We start from the raw sequence: 19,074 nt of genomic DNA on the forward strand, positions 1-19,074 counted from the left end.
GGAATGGTTTTCCTGATTTCTCTTTCTGCTAGTTCATCATTAGTTTATAGGAACGCAACAGATTTCTGTGTATTAATTTTGTATCCCGCAACTTTGCTGAACTCAGATATCAGTTCTAGTAGTTCTGGAGTGGAGTCTTTAGGGTTTTTTATGTACAATATCATGTCATCTGCAAACAGGGACAGTTTAACTTCTTCCTTGCCAGTCTGGATGTCTTTTATTTCTTTGTGTTGTCTGATTGCCATGGCTAAGACCTCCAGTACTATGTTGAACAGAAGTGGGGAGAGTGGGCATCCTTGTGTTGTTGCTGATCTTAAAGGAAAAACTTTCAGCTTCTCACTGTTAAGTATAATGTTGGCTGTGGGTTTTCATATATGGCCTTTATTATGTTGAGGTACTTGCCCTTTATACCCATTTTGTTGAGAGTTTTTATCATGAATGGATGTTGAATTTTGTCAAATGCTTTTTCAGCATGTATGGAGATGGTCATGTGGTTTTTGTCTTTCTTTTTGTTTATGTGGTGGATGATGTTGATGGATTTTCGAATGTTGTACCATCCTTGCATCCCTGGCATAAATCCCCTTGATCATGGTATATGATTCTCTTGATGTATTTTTGAATTCAGTTTGCTAATATTTTGTTGCATATTATTGCATCTATGTTCATCAGGGATATCAGTCTGTAATTTTCTTTTTTTGTGGTGTTTTTCCCTGGTTTTAGTTTAGAGTGATGCTGGCCTCATAGAATGAGTTTGGAAGTATTCCCTCTTCTACTCTTTGGAAAACTTTAATGAGGCTGTGTATTAGGTGTTCACTAAATGTTTGATAAAATTCAGCAGTGAAGCCATCTGGTCCAGAGATTTTGTTCCTAGGTAGTTTTTTGATTACCAATTCAATATTGTTGCTGGTAATTGGTCTGTTCAGATTTTCTGTTTCTTCCTGGGTCAGGCTTGGAAGGTTGTATTTTTCTAGAAAGTTGTCCATTTCTCCTAGGTTATCCAGTTTGTTGGCATATAATTTTTCATAGTACTCTCTAATAATTCTTTGTATTTCTGTGGTGTCCATAGTGATTTTTCCTTTCTTGTTTCTGATTCTATTTATGTGTGTTTAGATTCTCTTTTTTTCTTTATAAGTCTGAGTAGGAGTTTATCTATTTTGTTAATTTTCTCGAAGAACCAGCTCTTGCTTTCATTGATTCTTTCTATTGTTTTATTCTTCTCAATTTTATTTATTTATGCTCTAATCTTTATTATGTCCCTCCTTCTACTGACTTTGAGCTTCATTTGTTCTTCTTTTTCTAGTTTTGTTGACTGTGAGTTTAGAGTATTCATATGGGATTGTTCTTCATTCCTGAGGTAGGCCTGTATTGCAATATAAGTTCCTCTTAGCACTGCCTTCGCTGTATCCCACAGATTTTACAGTGGTGAATTATTATTGTCATTTGTCTCCATATATTGCTTGATCTCTGTTTTCATTTGGTCATTGATCCATTGGTTATTTAGGAGCATGTTGTGAAGACTCCATGTGTTTGTGAGATTTTTCATTTTCTTTGTGTGATTTATTTCTAGTTTCATACCTTTTTGGTCTGAGAAATTGGTTGGTACAATTTCAATCTTTTTGAATTTACTGAGGCTCTTTTTGTGGCCTAGTATATGATCTATTCTTGAAAATGTTCCATGTGCACTTGAGAAGAATGTGTATTCTGCTGCTTTTGGGTGTAGAGTTCTTTAGATGTCTGTTAGGTCCATCTGTTCTAATGTGTTATTCAGTGCCTCTGTCTCCTTACTTATTTTCTGTCTGGTTGATCTGTCTTCAGAGTGAGTGGAGTGTTGAAATCTCCTAGAATGAATGCATGGCATTCTATTTACCCCTTCAATTCTGTTAGTATTTGTTTCACATATGTAGGTGTTCCTGTGTTGTGTGCATAGATATTTATAAAGGTTATATCTTCTTGTTGGACTGACCCCTTAATCATTATGCAATGTCCTTTTTTGTCTCCTATGACTTTCTTTGTTTTGAAGTCTATTTTGTCTGATATAAGTACTGCAACTCCTGCTTTTCTCTCCTTAATAAATATCTTTGCATGAAATATCTTTTTCCATCCCTTCACTTTTAGTCTGTGTATGTCTTTGGTTTTCAGTAAGTCTCTTGTAGGCAGCATATAGATGGGTCTTGCTTTTTTATCCATTCTATTATTCTGTATCTTTTGATTGGTGCATTCAGTCCATTTACATTTAGGGTGATTATTGATAGGTATGTACTTACTGGCATTTCAGACTTTAGATTTGTGGTTACCAAAGGTTCAAGGTTAATTTCCTAACTATCTAAGAGACTAACTTAACTCACTTAATATGCTATTACAAACACTGCCTAAAGGTTGTATTTTTCTCCTCCTTTTTCTTCCTCCTCCATTCTTTATATATTAGGTATATTCTGTACTCTTTGTCCATCCCTTGATTGACTTTGGGAATAGTTGATTTAATTTTGCATTTGCTTAGTAATTAACTGTTCTACTTTCTTTACTGTGGTTTTATTACCTCTGGTGACAGCTATTAGCCTTAGGAATACTTCCATCTATAGCAGTCCCTCCAAAATAGACTGTAGAGATGGTTTGTGGGAGGTAAATTCTCTCATCTTTTGCTTATCTGGAAATTGTTTAATCCCTCCTTCAAATGATAATCTTGCCAGATAAAGTAATCTTGGTTCCAGGCCCTTCTGCTTCATGGCATTAAATACATCATGCCACTCTCTTCTGGCCTGTAAGGTTTCTGCTGAGAAGTCTGATGATAGCCTGATGGGCTTTCCTTTGTATGTGATCTTATTTCTCTCTCTGGCTGCTTGTGATAGTCTGTCCTTATCCTTGATCTTTGCCATTTTAATTACTGTATGTCTTGGTGTCGTCTTCCCTGGGTCCCTTGTGCTGGGAGTTCTGTGCACCTCCATGGCCTGAGAGACTATCTCCTTTCCGAGATTAGGGAAGTTTTCAGCAATTACCTCCTTAAAGACACTTTCTATCCCTTTCTCTCTCTCTTCTTCTTCTGGTACCCCTATAATGTGAATATTGTTCCATTTAGATTGGTCACACAGTTCTCTCAATATTCTTTCATTCTTAAGAGGTCCTTTTTTCTCTCTGTCTCAGCTTCTTTGTATTTTCCTTCCCTAATTTCTATTTCATTTAGTGTCTCCTCCACTGTATCTAATCTGCTTTTAATACCCTCCATTGTGCTCTTCAATGATTGGATCTCCGACTGGAATTCTTTCCTGAGTTCTTGAATATTTTTCTGTACCTCCATGAGCATGTTAATGATTTTTATGAGCATGTTAATGATTTTTATTTTGAAATCCCTTTAAGGAAGATTTATGAAGTCAATTTCAATTGACTCTTTCTCAGGGTTTGTATTCATAATTTTAATTTGAACCAGGTTTCTTTGGTGTTTCTTATTTGTATATGGCGCCCTCTAGTGCCCAGAAGCTCTACTCTCTGGAGCTGCTCAGGCCCTGAAGCAATGTCGGGAGCTACAGGGGAGCGGTACTGGTGCCTGGGACGAGGAAAGAGCTGTTTCCTGCTTCCTGGCTGCTATGCCTTTCTCCATTGCCAGAACCAGTGGGCGAAGCACACAGGTATAAGCCTCTACACTTTCTGTTTGTAGTTGTTGTAGATGGAGCTTCCCTCTGGATGGCCTAACGCCAGGGTAGGGTTTGCCAGTTTGCGAGCCAGCGGGTGCTGGCTGGGAGAAAGGCACAGTAGGCTGCATATCATGGAGGGGGTCCTTCGAGCTGTGTATCCAGCCAGGGAGCTGGAGTGCCTGAAGATCGAGAAAGTTCCTAACCTGCTGGGCAGAGTGTACCCGGACAATTTTGTCTACCTGTCCTTTCTCCTGAGCAGTAAGCTCTGTGCAATCCTTGCCCCTTTAGCAGCCCTCTTGCTGTTAGGAAGTTTCTCAGACTGCCCGCCTTTCTGTTGTCCCAGAGCAGCCGGATATGGATCCCTGCTTTCCACAAGTGGCTGGAATTTCATTCTCTCCAGGTATTCTGTCTGTCTTAGCTTTCCAACCCCCTAATCACAAGAATACCATGAAAGCACCATGAAATGTAGATTTGTGCTCCCAGAGCAGATCTCCGGAGTTTGGTATTCAGTAGTCCCAGGCCTCCACTCCCTCCCTGCTCTGTTTCTCTTCCTCCCACTCTTGAGCTGGGGTCGGGGAAGGGCTTGGGTCCAGCCGGGCTACGACTTTGGTACGTTACCCTGTTCCGTGAGGGTTATTCTTTTCTCCAGGTGTATGCAGTTTGGTGCAGCCCTCTTTCCTGTTGCTCTTTCAGGATTACTTGTATTAATTATATTTTCGTATTATATTCAGTTTTAGGAGGAAGCCTCTGTCTCACCTCTCACACTGCCATCTTTAATCCTCTCTTTCCAATCCCTTACCTCTTGCATATTTCTCTGCAGCTCCACCAGCATGGTTACAACTTTTATTTTGAATTCTTTTTCAGGAAGATTGGTTATATCTGTCTCACCAGGCCCTTAACTGATGTGTCACCATTCTTTGAGGGTAATCACTATCTTGAAGAAGAAGAGAATAAATAAGTCCCTTGTGTTGGGTTTATTTAGCAGAATTAGCTGGAGGACTGATAATAAAGGAAAGGAGACACAGTGTCTCACCAGAGATAAGCATCTTGAGACCACAAGTCAAGCCTATGCCCAACACCCCTCTCTGCCCTTTGCCCCATTATTATTATTATTTTTTATTTTGGTATCATTAATCTACAATTACATGAAGAACGTTATGTTTACTAGGCTCCCCCCTTCACCAAGTCCCCTCCACATACCCCTTTCACAGTCACTGTCCATCTGCATAGTAAGATGCTGTAAAATCACTACTTGTCTTCTGTGTTGCACAGCCCTCCCCATACCCCCAATACACTATACATGCTAATTGTAATGCCCTCTTTCTTTTTCCCCACCCTTATCCCCTCCCTTCCCTCCCATCCTCCCCAGTCCTTTTCCCTTTGGTAACTATTAGTCCATTCTTGAGTTCTGTGATTCTGCTGCTGTTTTGTTCCTTCAGTTTTCCTTTGTTCTTATACTCCACATATGAGTGAAATCATTTGGTACTTGTCTTTCTCCGCCTGGCTTATTTCACTGAGCATAATACCCTCTAGCTCCATCCATGTTGTTGCAAATGGTAGGATCTATTTTTTTCTTATGGCTGAGTAATATTCTATTGTGTATATGTACCACATCTTCTTTACCCATTCATCTACTGATGGACATTTAGGTTGCTTCCATATCTTGGCTATTGTAAATAGTCCTTTGCCCCATTATTGAAAGCCGTGAAAGACAGAATCCTCAAATTTTCCATGCATCTCCTCTCTGAGGACACCCGCACTTTCTTTAAGTGCATACTTTCAAATAAAGCTTTCTCACTGCTCAAATTATTGCATTTTGTCTCTTTACTATTTCATTTTACCTCCAAGTCTTCACTTTGTCTATGCTTTACTTCTAATAAGTAGGAAGGAGCTGCTAAGAGCTCAGATTTGGGCCTGCATGTTTCTGTTTCCTGGGTGACCCAGACGGAAATGCAGCTGTATGGTCTGCTCTTAGTAGCCTGCCTGAAAATCTTCTTTCTTTGGGAAGTTCTCAAAACATAATCTCACTCCATCCTGTGCTCCATGGCTCCCCCAAATCCTGGGGTGGTAGGGTCTATTCCCCATGCCATGCAGATCCAAGCAGACACAGGATGCCAGGTGACCCTGGCTTCAGGAGTTGGCAAGGGAATCTTCCCTAGGCCAAGAACTTTCCCTCTTTCCCTCTGGACTTTCCTGTTCTCTGCTGCCTGCAAAGCAGCTGCCATTCCCTGCGGCTCTTGGTTTAATAAATTCCTCTTTATCTACACTTGTCCAACCTGTTCGAGACTTCTTTCTCATCCAGTCAAGACCCTTACCCCATCCAGGTTGAGGTTTCTCCTAGTGCTTCACCTTGTGCGCAGGGAGAGACCTCCCCAGACGTGGCTGCCCGGCCACACCAGGGCCCACCCACCCCTTTCATGTTGTGGCAGAGGCAGCCACTGTCCCTCCATGTGCCATCTAGTAAATGGTCATCAGGAACCCCAGGCGAGCCCACTCCCACTGACCATTTACCCACACCTCTGAGGCTCATCTCCTTACCCACATCAGAGCACAAAACAAGAAACACACTAACATGTCTAAGTTAAATAACAACACAGGACATACAAAAGAGGTGGGACAGACTGCCGCTGCCAACCCCAAGTCCTGCCTGCTCGCAGGAGAACAGCCCCAGCCCTCCCTTGCACCGGGGCTTCCCTCTGTCAGACGTCTCCACCTGCCCCTGCCGCCACCAGTCTCTGTGCATTTGCTTGTTGGTGTAACACAGACCTGGGGAGCCCGTCTGCTGACACATCTCTGCACCCTCCCTCTCTGGGCACCCAGCCCTGGGGACGTGAGGAGAGATGAAGCCTGGCCTGCAGGGAGCTCTCTGTGGGTGGGACACACGACCCCAAGCTCTGCCTGGGTGGTACAGAGGTTGCAAGAACAGATGAGCTCTCACTGGGCAGAGGCAGGGTGGAGCCAGGGGTCTCCTCGGAGGGTGTGGGGGCTGAGTGAGGCAGCGATAATGCTGCAGGTGGAGGGATGCCCTAGCAGCCCACTCCCCCAGCTCCCCGGGGGAGGGGAACTTGGTGCCAGCAAAGATGTGGCTGTGAGGGGAGGCTGGGTCTGCCTGTACAGATGTGGTCAACTCAAAATCCAGGGCAAGGCAATTGCTTCTTCCTGCTGCTTTGAGACGACCTGTCCCAGAGCTGCACCCTCTGAGTGCCTCGTGTTTTCTCTTCAAAGTTAGAGACCAGCCCAGCACCAGCTCGCCCTCCCAGCCTGCAGCAAGCCCCCAGCAGCCCTGGCTCTGGACAGCCGCTGTGTTTGGCTAAACCCACAAAGGCACCTGGCCAAGTCTTGGGCTGCTAATCTCCTGACAAGCTGTCACTCCTGCAAACACGAATTAAGTGCCCATTGTGTGCAGTCACTTTGCCGAACACTAGGGACATTAACATGAGCAAGGTGAGGTCCTGAGTGGGGGTCACGGAGATGTTTAGGAGGTGCTGGGAACCCTGCCCCTCCCCATGAGCAGACCAAGGCTCAGTGACTGGCATCATGGGTGGGGAGCATTTGAACTGGGTTTCAGAAAGTGAGGAAGGTCCCTGCACAGAAGCCTGGCTTGGAAAAAGCATGGTGGGGTTCAGGTGGCTGGAATCTAAGGTGCATGTAGAGGGGCTGGGGTGTGAGAGGCTGGGCAGGATCTCTGCCTTTCATGACAGGCTTGGAAATCACCATCCATGAGCAGCAGGAGCTGCGCTGGGAGGGGAGAGGGAGGCTGGGCTGGTAGGGGTGCCGGGCCAGGCAGGTTTAAGAGAAATAGAACTTCAGTGGCAACGAGGAGGGCGGACCAGTGGGAGGAGGCCGGGGTAGGGTGGGAGGGGCCAGGAGTTCCTCTAAAGAGACACAGATGGGGAGGCTGGAGCTGGGGGGCCTGCTCTTGGCCTCCTCCCAGTCTGCACCCCTTTGTGGGTGGGCCGGTCTGCACTTGGGAGGTTGATTCTGTCTGTAGGCCAAAGGCCCCAAGTAAATATCTCCAGCACAAACCCCTGTGAGCTTCCTTCTCAGCAGTCACCTGCCCATGTGACATCCTGCTCAGTCACCCCACACCTCTGGCTGTCAGCCCAGAACGACCTCCTAGCTTCTTCATGCTCCATCCACTGCGCCCTCTGCCCCATCTCTGCTCATGGCAATCTGTCCCCTCCAGTAGCTCAAGCCAGAATGGGAGGAATCTGTGGCTCCCTTTGGGGTCTGAAATGTCCCATCCCACCCATCCCCACATGCTATTGGTTCCCTTAGCACACAGCATCTGATGGTTTTCACCTCATGGCTGCCACCGTGGCCTGGGCCAGCCTCATCTGTCATCTGCACAGTGCAATGGCCTCACCACCTATTTCCTCTTCCACTCATGGCCTCCACTCAGTATGAACTCAGCAGTGGTGCCAAAGTGATGCATTAAGACCCCAGGCAGACCATCAGGCCAGAAGCCCTTCTATAGCTTCCTGGTCTTCATGCTCTGACCTGACCATTTTACCTGACTGACCCCATCTCTTGCTGTTTGTCCCTTTGCCCACTGGGCCAGCCCCTTGGCCCTTCTCACACTCCCTGACAGCCTGGCACCATCCTGGCACGGGTCCTTTGCACTGGCTGTTCCTTGTCTGGAATGCTCACCAACATGTCCCCACTCCTGCTGCATTTTTCTCTCCATTATGGTATCACGTTACAATGTGTTAATACAGCTGACCTATTCTTGTCATCCCCCCATATTAGAAAGTGCATTCTGTAAGGGACTCTGTTTACTGTTGTGTTCAGCAGTGCAGTGGCTGTGCATTATACATTAAATCACATTATATCATTTCTAAATTGAGAAAGGTCTTCAGAGATAGTGATGGCCCAGGAGATCTGGGAAGGGAGGGAGGAAAGGGGATTGGATGGAATCTAGGCCTTGTTGGGCGAGCCGAGGGGTGCTGTCCAGTGTGGTGGGGGCAGGGGAGCTGGGAAAGAGCAGGAGAGACCAGACAGCACCGCAGTGTACACAGGGGTCTCAGCCTGTCACCAATGGGCTACAGGGCGAACCCTGGGGAGTGCAGGCTAGGGCTGGTTCTCAGGGACTTCCCGTGTGCCAGACCTGGTGGCACCCCGCCCACACAGCTCCGGCCCTGCCAGCCTCAGCCCACTCCAAGCACACACACTGGTGCAGGAACAGCGCTCAGGAGGGTGACGGCCGCAGGCACACTGCAGATTCCTGCCAGGCCTCCGTCCTCCCGACTGGGGAGGCTCCAGACGCAGCCCTGGCTACCCTTAGATCATGGTGGAGTGGGTTCTTCCTTAGAAAAGGGAGTCCTGGTAGGTCAGCCCGCTCTGGGGAAGCACACAACGAGGTGAAGAGGCGGCGGTCTGGCGGCCTTACCTCCACGTACAGGAGCGGGAAGATCCCGATCTTGTCCCCCAGCATCCCCTCCGCCCAGTTGTCATCCACTCTTCTGATCACGGTCAGGACTTCATCCTGGGATCGCCCAGCCCGCCGCAGACACATGCACGTGGACACACAAAAGAACAAGAGGCCCGTTAGTGCTGCTGAGGCTAAGTGAAGATGATTCAAAGAGCGGCTTCCGATCCATTCCAAGATCAGACACATGAGAACAGCTAGCCTGCCTCCTGCCCGGCTTCTCTCTTGTTCTTTTATGTGCTGATCAGAGCTGCAAAGAACCTCGCCTGTTAAAGCAGGGGAACTTAGTAGTACATATGTTAAAATTTGTGCTCTTACTATTTGTTTATTTAATGAATTTATTTAATGAAACAAATAATTATGAATGAAGTATTTATTTAACAAAATTATGCTGAGTAAATCTAACTTCAGCTAGTTTAAAACTTTTCAAGTTTCTGGCTCCCTCAAAGAACAAAAAAATGATCCAATGATGCAATCTGACTCCATTTATTGAGTACTGTGGGTATGTAAAGGTTTGAGCAACCCTCTTGCCTTCTCCGCCTCCCCCACAGCACCAAGTACAGACACACAAAGCAGACACAGACGGCAGGACAAGAGGCCGGACGCCTCCACAGGTGCTGTGAGCTGCAGACCCTAATGATGGGGGTGGTGGGGAGACTGAAAAGGGATGCCAGGCAAGCGGGACTACGACGGGGGCGGGAGGCTGCAGCAAGGGTCACAAGGTGACATGGATGACAGCAAGCTGGTGGCACACCCGATTCCCTCTCCATTCACCAACCTTCCTCGGTACCCGCGGTGGACAGAGCAATCCCCGAGGGCTCCTGGCCACCCCGACTACAGCCCACACATCACCTCTCTGTTGTTTGTCCCTCAAGAATCTGTGAGAAGACCAGCTGGCCATCTGGGACACACTGTGCTGAGGCACTGGTGGCCAGGCAGCCTCACAGGCAACCCCAGCTGGGTGTGAATGCACCGTCCGCCTTCCCAACAAGCCCTTCACACTTTAGCATGAAGCAGGAATGTGGGACTTGTAGGGCCCTCTCAGGAGCAAAGGGACATTTCAGGCCAGTAGACTTCAGGAATTCTCAGAACTGAGGGACCACACAGGTTTGGGGTGTTCATCTGGGGTGAGGCTGAATGATCTAATGGGAACTGGGTATGCCTTTTGGGGGACACAGAGAGGGAGAGCCAAGGATGAGTGTGTAGGGAGTACCCCAAAGTGTCCTCCAAACCTCTGTCTCCCAGGAGCACAGGGAAAGGTTAAGGACAATCACATCCCTGATTCACCCTGTCCTCAGCCCCAATTTCCCAGCTTTAAGAAATACAAAAATTATAAAATGATTTATGACCTTAGCATGTTTTTTTCCCCAATTGATGTAAGCCAGAAAAACGTGAAGGACACTGTAAGGGAACCATTCCATTTTGCCATCCAAGGTAGTTGGCTCAGGCTACAGAAGGACATTGATGAGGACTTCCTTCTAGCAGATGCTCAGCACCTTTCCTGACAGCCTTGAGGGCCCATGTGACCACCTGGCTTGGGGAGAGGTGCATGGAGGAAGCCCCTTGACTCCCACACCCTGTTCACCTCACAGGTTCACAACCAGGCGAGCCCTGAGGCCACCGGGAACTCAAGTCAGGTTCAGCTGAAGGAAGGCCCCTAAGACTGCTGATCATGCAAAAGGAAAGGGAATTAAAGGCTTCCTACAAATCAGAGTTTTTCCAACAGCAAAAACAAACAAACAAAAAAAGACATTCAATTTTATAATGTTAAAAAAGAAGAAAATACCAGATAATTTGGTTTAAAAAAAAAAAGAAAATACCATAATATTCACACTATTATTTAAGACTGGTCTAGAAATTAGAGCCAAGAAGAATAAAAGAAAATAAAAGATGAACTATAAATACTGGGAAGAAGAGTATACAATTTTCTCCCTATAAAAACAGAGTATAAACTAAAAATTAGAGTAAGTAAATTTGACATGGGCTGTTAATTTTAAAACAAATGCATAAAAATCACTGGGTTTCTATTCTACCAACAATGATCAGTTAGAAAGTGTGATTAAAATTGGCTAACCATTAAAAAAAATAGTTCTCTAATTCACTGTGCATGTTAAAATAAATTCCATAATGCTTAAAAATGTAAATGTTACAAAAAAAGAACTTGAATGTCCAAAAGAAAATATGAACAGATGCTTAATCTTGAGCTATCATATTTTGAAATGATAACAAAAATTTGGCTACAGAAAGATGAAATTCTAAACCAAAAGATGAAAACCTAAAAACAGCAAAAACAAAACAAAAAGACAAACTAGAAAAATTTTTGCAGGATATTTTAGAGACAAAGACTTACTATGCTACTATATAAATACTTAAAGTCACAATACGAAAAGGAGACAAATACTTTACGAAAAAAATCAGCCAAAGGCAAACAGGCAACTCACATGAAGAAAAAAAAAATTGCCATTGAACACATTTTAAAATGTTATGCCCAATAATTTAAAAAATACAATTTTAAACAAAAGATTCTTTTTTCTTTGTTCTTTTATGCCTATCGAATTAGCAAAGATGAACATAAAGCCAACTCAGTGTTGGTCAGCATGCAGGGAATAGGCATTTTATCAATTTTGATGTGAGTATAAATTCATGGCAGGCAGGTTGGCAATTTCTATCAAAACTCAAAGCCTGCATACCCACTGATTTCACAAAAACACTTCTAGAGACTCTATCCTAAGAAGCTCAGAGATGTGTGAAAAGATTTAACTCTGAGGGCCTTTATTACAGTGTGTGTTCAGCTAAAGAAAAACTAGAGACAAATGGACAGCAATAAGGGTTGGTTAAGTGAATATGGTGTTGTCCACCCAACACCCTACCCAGCCCAGACCACCTAAGAATACTACCTGAGGAGCAGGGGGATGGAGATGCGTAGGTGGGCCTCACTATCTGGGGGGTACAGCCCCTTAGAGGATGGAGACTGCATAAAAGGATCATATGACTGTAGAAGTATTCCCTCTCCCCAAGCCTCACCACCATATCACTAAAGGACTGTTCACAGCAGTTCTTTTCACCTGGAGCATCATGTTTGGCTGTCAGAAAAAATTACTAGACATTAGAAAATGCAAGGCAGAGCAAACATCAGAACCAGACTCAGATATGGCAGGAATGTTGGAAATGAGATGGGAAATTTAAAACAACTCTTATTAGTATGCTAAGGGCTCTAATGAGTAAAGTGGACAGCATGCAAGAACTGATGGGCAATGCAAGCAGAGAGATGGAAAGTCTACATACATGAGAACCAAGGAGTAATGCTAGAGATCAAACACACTGCAACAGAAACAGAGCATGTCTTTGGTGGACTTACTAGTAGACAGAACACAGCTGACAAAAGAATCACTGAGCTTAAGGATATCACAATAGAAACCTCCAAAACTGCAAAGCAGAGAGCAAAGACTGTGAGACAGAACAAAAGAAAAAGAGAACAGAATATCCAAGGACTGTGGGACCACAACAAAAGGTGTAACATATGCATAATGAGAATATCAGAAGGAGAAGAAAGAAAGGCACAGAAGAAATATTTGACACAATAATGACTGAGAATTTCCCCAAATTAATGTCAGATAGATACCAAACAACAGAACCAGGAATTTCAGAGAACACCAAGTAAGAAAGGCCAAAAAAAAGCCACCCCAAAATAATCCCTCCAAAAAACCCCTACACCTATGCATTTCATTTTCAAACTATAGAAAATCAAAGATAAAGAAAAAATACTGAAAGATGCCAGAGGGGCAAAAAATACTATACATATAGAGAAGCAAAGATAAGAATTACACCTGACTGCTCAGAAATCATGCAAGAAGGAAGAAAGTGGAGTGAGATATTTAAAAGACTGAGGAAAAAAACAAAAACAAAAAAATCCACCAACCTAGAATTCAGTACTCTGAAAAATTATTCTTCAATTAGCAATGGAGAAATAAAGACTTTCTAAGACAAATATGGAGAGAATTTGTTGCCAGTAAACCTGCCTTACAAGAAATGTTGAAAGAAGTTCTTTAAACTGAAGGAAAGTTATATAGGTAAAAAACTTGAATCTATAAAAAGGAAGAACATTGGAAAAGGATTAAGTTAAGATAAAATAAAAGATTTTTTTCTTATTCTTAATTGATCTAACAGGTAATGGTTCAAAATGATGTTCATGTGCATATCATATACATATGCGTATATATGTGTAATCTTATGTGTGCTGATATATAAGTGATGTTAATGACAGCAATGATACAAGGACAGGAGGGAGGAGTTAGGATTGTTTTATTATTATAAGGTATTTGCACTACCTATGAAATAGTGCAGTGTTATTTAAAAGTGAACTTGTAATTGTTGTATATTGCAAACTCTAGGGCAAACATTAAAATTTCTTTTTCAAGGTATACAACTGGTATGCTAAGAGGGAGAGAAATGAAATGCTATAAATTGCTCAATTAAAAATGCAAAAGGCAAAAAAGAATGAGAGATCAAAATAGGGACCAAAATAAAGGGCAATAGATAACAGAAACAAATAAGGTAAATATTAATCTAATAATATCAGTAATCACTTTGAATGTCAATGGTCTAAAAGCACAAATTGAAAGTCAGAGATTCTTGTAGTGGATCAAAAAACAAGACCCAATTGTATGTTGCTATAAGAAGCCCACTGTAAATATAAAAATCCCTATGGACGAAAAGTAAATGGATGAAGAAAGATATATTGTGCTAACACTAGTCAAAAGAAAGTGAGAGTACCTACATTAATTACAGACAGAGCAGAATTCAGAGCAACGAACACCATCAGGGATAAAGAGGGGTGATAACATAATGATAAAGGAGTCAACTGTCCAAGAAGACATAACAATCCTCAATGTGTATGTGCCTAACAACAGAGAGTCAAAACACATGAGGCTAGACTTATAGAACTGCAAGGAGAAATAGATGGATCCATTATTATAGTTGGAGATTTCAAAACCCCTGTATCAGAAAAATGGGCAGATCCAGCAGAGAGAAAATCAGCAAGGACATAGTTGAAGGCAACACCAGCCATCACTCAACTGGACAGAACAGACATCTACAGACTGCTGCATCCAAGGACAGCACGATACACATCCTTCTCAAGCTCACAGGGACATTTAAGACAGACCATATTGTAGGCCACAAAACACACCTTAACAAAGCTAAAATAACAGAAACCATACGATGTCTGCTCTCAGACCACAATGGAATTAAATTATAAATTGATAACAAAAATAACTGGGAAGTTCCACAATACTTACAAATTAACACAATACTAAATAAACTTGGGTCAAAGAAAAAATATTAAGAGAAATTCTGGTTCTTTTTAAATAAATGAAAATGAAAACACAACTTGCCAAAATCTGTGGCTGCAGTGAGAGCAGTTTTTAGAGGTAAATTTATAATATTGTTGCATATATTAGAAAAGGTGAAAAATCTAAAATCAGTAATCTAAGTTTCCACCTCAGGAAACTAGAAAAAGAAGAGCAAATTAAATACAAAGCAAGCAGAAGAAAGGAATACTGGAAATTAGAGAAGAAATCAAAGAAATTGACAACAGGAAATCAATAGAGAAAAAAAATTAACCAAACAAAGAGCTGGTTATTTGAAAAGATCAATAAAATCAATACATTTCTAATCAGGCTAACCATAAGAAAAGAGAAAGGATACAAATTACTAATATCAGCAATTAAAGAGGGGGCGCTACTGCAGATCTGGTAGACATTAAAAGGATAATAAAGGAATATTATGAAAAATTCTATGCCCACAAATTTGATAATCTAAATAAAATAGACCAATTCCTTTAAAGGCACAATCTGCCAAATCTCACAAGAAGAAATAGCTATTGTGAATAGGCCTATAGCCTATTAAAGAAGTTGAATAAATAGTTAATGAACTTCTAAAACAGAAACCATTAGACTCAGATGGACTCACTGATGAATTCTACCAAATATTAGGGATGAAAATGTATCAAATTCTCTAACAATCTTTTCCAGAAGATAGAAGCAGGGGTACTACTTCCTTCCTAACTCTATGAGGCCAGTATTACACTAATACTGAAACCAAACAAAGACACAGTAGGCTTTAGAAAAACTTCAGACCAATGTGTGGGGGATCAAGGGGAAAACAGTGTAGCACAGAGAAGGCTCATAGTGAATCTGTGGCATCTTACTACATTGATAGACAGTGACTGCAGTGGGGTATGGGTGGGACTTGATAATATGGGTGAATGTAGTAACCACATTGTTTTTTCATGTGAAACCTTCATAAGAGTGTATATCAATAATATCTTAATAAAAATTTTTTTAAAAAAAGAAAAACTTCAGACCAATGTCTCCCATGAGTATAGATGCAACAATTCTTAACAAAATATTAGTAAATTGAATCCAATAAAGTATAAAAGGAATCATACAACACTATCAAGTGGGATTTATCCCAGGTATGCGAGGTGGGCTCAACATTCCAAAATCAATTAGTGCTAATTCATAACATCAACAGGCTAAAGAAGAAAAATCATATCCTTACATCAATAGATGCAGAAAAACCATTTAACAAAATCAAACCCTCATTCATGATTAGAAAAAAAACTTCTCAGTAAACTAGGATTAGAGTGAAACTTCCTCAACTTAAAAAGCATTTACAAAAAGCCTATGGCTAATATGTATAACTGTAAAAAAAAAAAAAAAAAAAGGAAGCTTTATCATTAAAATGAGGAAAAAGGCAAAGATTTCCTCTCTAGCCACACCCTTTCAACATATTGGAAATCCTATCTAATGCAATAAGACAAGAAAAGGAAATGTATATAGATTGAGAAGGAAGAAATAAAGCTGTCTTTGCAGATGACATAAATGTCTATGTAGAAATTTTGAAAGAATCAATAAGAACAAAAAACTCCTGAAACTAATACACAACTGTAGCAAGGATGCAGGATATAAGATTAATACAAAAGTTAAACACTTTTCTATATACTAGCAATGAACAAGTAGAATTTGACACTAAAAATGCAATACTGTTTATGTTACCACCTAAAAAATGAAATACTTAGCTACAGGAGGAAAACTACAAAACTCTGATGAATGATATCAAAGAACAAAATAAAGGAGAGATGTTCCATGTTTACAGATAGAAGATTCAAAATTGTGAAGATGTCAGTTTTTCTCAACTTCATTCAAGGCAATATCAATCAAACTCTTCACAAGTTATTTTGTGAATATTGACAAATTGATTCTAAGATTTATATGGACAGGAAAAAAACCCTATACAATACTGGAAGAGAAGAACAAAGACTATGCAACTTCAAGACTTACTTAAAGCTACAGTACTCAAGACAGTGTGATATTACTGACAGAATGTAAACATAGACCAATGGAATACAACAGAGCATCCAGAAATGGACCTGCATAAATAAAGAAACTGATCTTTGGCAAAGGAGCAAAAGCAATACAATGGAGAAAAGACAGTCTTTCAAAAAAAGGTGTTGGAACAAGGGGACAACCGCATGCAAAAAATGAATCCATACACAGACCTTACACCCTTTACAAAAACTAACTCAAAATGGATCACAGACTAAATATAAAACACAAAATCATAAAGACACATCGGATGAAGAACTGTTATCCAAGATAAAGAACTCTTAAGACTCAACAATAAGAAAACAAACATTCTAATTTAAAAATGGGCCACAATTAACAGACACCTCAACAAAGAAGATACACTGATGGCAAGTAATACGAAAAGATGCTCTATATCATATGGCATTAAGGTAATGCAAATTAAAACAAGAAGTCATTATATACCGATTAGAGTGCAACCCCAGAACACTTATAGCACCAAATTCTGATAAGGATGTGGATAACCAGGAGCTCTCATTCATGGCCGGTGGGAATGAAAAATGGTAGAGACACTTTGGAAGACAGTTTAGTGGTTTCTTACAAAACTAAACATACTCTTACCTTATAATCCAGCACTCACACTCCTTGGTATTTATCCAAAGGAGCTGAAAACTTACCTCCACACAAAACCATGCAAAGAATAACTATAGTAACTTTATTCAAAGTCACTAAAACTTGGAAACAACCGAGATGCCCCTCAGTTGGTGAATGGATAAACTGTGGTACATCCAGACAATGAACATTATCCAGCTCTAAAACTAAATGCGTTATTAAGTCATGAAAGGACATGGAGGAAACTTAAATGCTTATTACTAAGTGAAAGAAGCCAGTCTGGAAAGGCTTCGTATCGTATGACATTCTGGCAATGGCGAAACTATGCACAACTATGGAGACAATAAAAAGATCAATGGTAGCCAGGGGTTGGGGGGAGGGAGGGAGGAATCAGCAGCCCAGAGGGTTTTCAAGGGAGTGAAACTATTCTGTATGAAACTATAATGGTGGGCACATGTCACCATACATTTGTCTAAACCCACAGGATGTGCAACACAGAGAGTGACCCTAATGTAACTATGGACTTTGAGTGACAATGATCTGTCAGTGTAGGTTCATCAACTGTAACAAATGTGTGTTGGGGAGAAGGGGGCATATGGGAACTCTGTACCTTCTGCTCAATTCAGGTGTCAAAGTTGCTCTACAAATTAAGTCTATTTTTTAAAAAAGCTAATAACATGAGTGATGAAAATGAACAAACTAGGTACCTGTAAGAATATAGGTGGAGCTTACAAATATAATTTGAGAGAAAACGAAGCTGGACACACACACACAAATTCTGCATGATCCATTTATTAGAAGTTCAAGAACAGATACAGTCCATCTATGATGTTAGAAGACAGAGCGGAGGGCCTGGGGCGCTGGCATCCCACTGTTTCTCCCCTGGGTAATGATTAGAAGGATAAATTACATATATATGTAAATATATCTCCAATCATCAAGCAGCATGATTTTGATCAGTGGTATTGGTATATTATGCTATACTTAGATAAAAAGGTGTTTTTAAAAGGTAATAGTTCATGCAATGTGGACAAGTCACAGCACACCTCAAGTACTGCAGTCGGTCCTGACACGTCTCTGATATACATGATCCCATACTGAGGAAGCCAGCCGTTATGTGAACAGCCTGAGATCGAGTCACAGAGAGCCAGAAAAGGTGGATAGATGAGCCTGGGAAATGAGGGGCAGGAGGATGGGGCATGACTACTGTCTTTGATCTTCATTCCCATGCTGAAGGGCTGGGCTCATTCTGAGTCGCCCAGGAGGGTGGGATTAGCACTAAGGGCTCCAAGTTACTGAGAAGAGGACACAGCTCCACATGGGGGCACCTGTCCAAACATGAGCCTGCCTCCTAGGCCAGGGAATCTATCATCACTCCAAGTGTTAAGCAGAGCCAACTTGGCCTCATCCAGCTGCCAATATATGAGCATCCCCTACCTAAGTGGTAGGCGTGTGGAGGAAATGACGCCTTCTCAGGAAGAGCTCAGCACCTGGTGGGGAAGGCCTACTGATACAGAGATGGACATCACCTAATAGAATGTGAGCACAGAAAACCCCCACCCGAATACAACGGGATGCAAAATCTAATCATGTCCCAAGTGCTTCTGAGACATTAATGAAATGAGCAGGTGGAGCCCGCACAGCCCCATCTGCCCATCAAATGCCAATCCACTGTGGTCCCAGCTGTGGCTTGGCGGCAGCTGGCAGCAAGTGTCTGATCTGACTTAAAACGTGATGGGGGTGATTCTTGGTCTCAGGGCTGCAGGCACCTCAGGCCAGGGGCAGGGTCTAGAATGCTCCTACTGCTGTGGCATTCACTTTGTTGGGGAGACTAGGCTGGAAGCATGCTTGTTTGTATGTATAGTCATTCACTGCACACAGGAAGGGGTCACCAAGTGCCTGTGAGAGCTGAGGGGTGCTTCCTGCAGCTCTGTGTCCACCCAACTCACACAAAGGAGATGACCACCAGTGAGAACATTTGAGTGCTGGGCAGCAAGAGTGTCCACTCCAGCATGTCCCCAGCCTGAAATCTGCAGTGCTA

General features: G+C 42.3%; 1 protein-coding gene across 3 annotated transcripts in view; it reads right to left on the reverse strand.

Moving 5' to 3' along the window:
* SH3RF3 (SH3 domain containing ring finger 3) overlaps window positions 1-19,074 on the reverse strand; it is a 375,142-nt gene that overhangs the window by 140,397 nt on the left and 215,671 nt on the right. For all 3 annotated transcript variants that reach the window (XM_057496861.1, XM_036920514.2, XM_036920537.2), the window contains exon 3: window positions 9,016-9,111. In XM_057496861.1, the coding sequence (XP_057352844.1) occupies window positions 9,016-9,111 (96 nt within the window). The remainder of the gene's footprint in view (window positions 1-9,015; window positions 9,112-19,074) is intronic.

Source organism: Manis pentadactyla, chromosome 2 (genome assembly GCF_030020395.1).
Source record: "Manis pentadactyla isolate mManPen7 chromosome 2, mManPen7.hap1, whole genome shotgun sequence".
NCBI lineage: Eukaryota > Metazoa > Chordata > Mammalia > Pholidota > Manidae > Manis > Manis pentadactyla.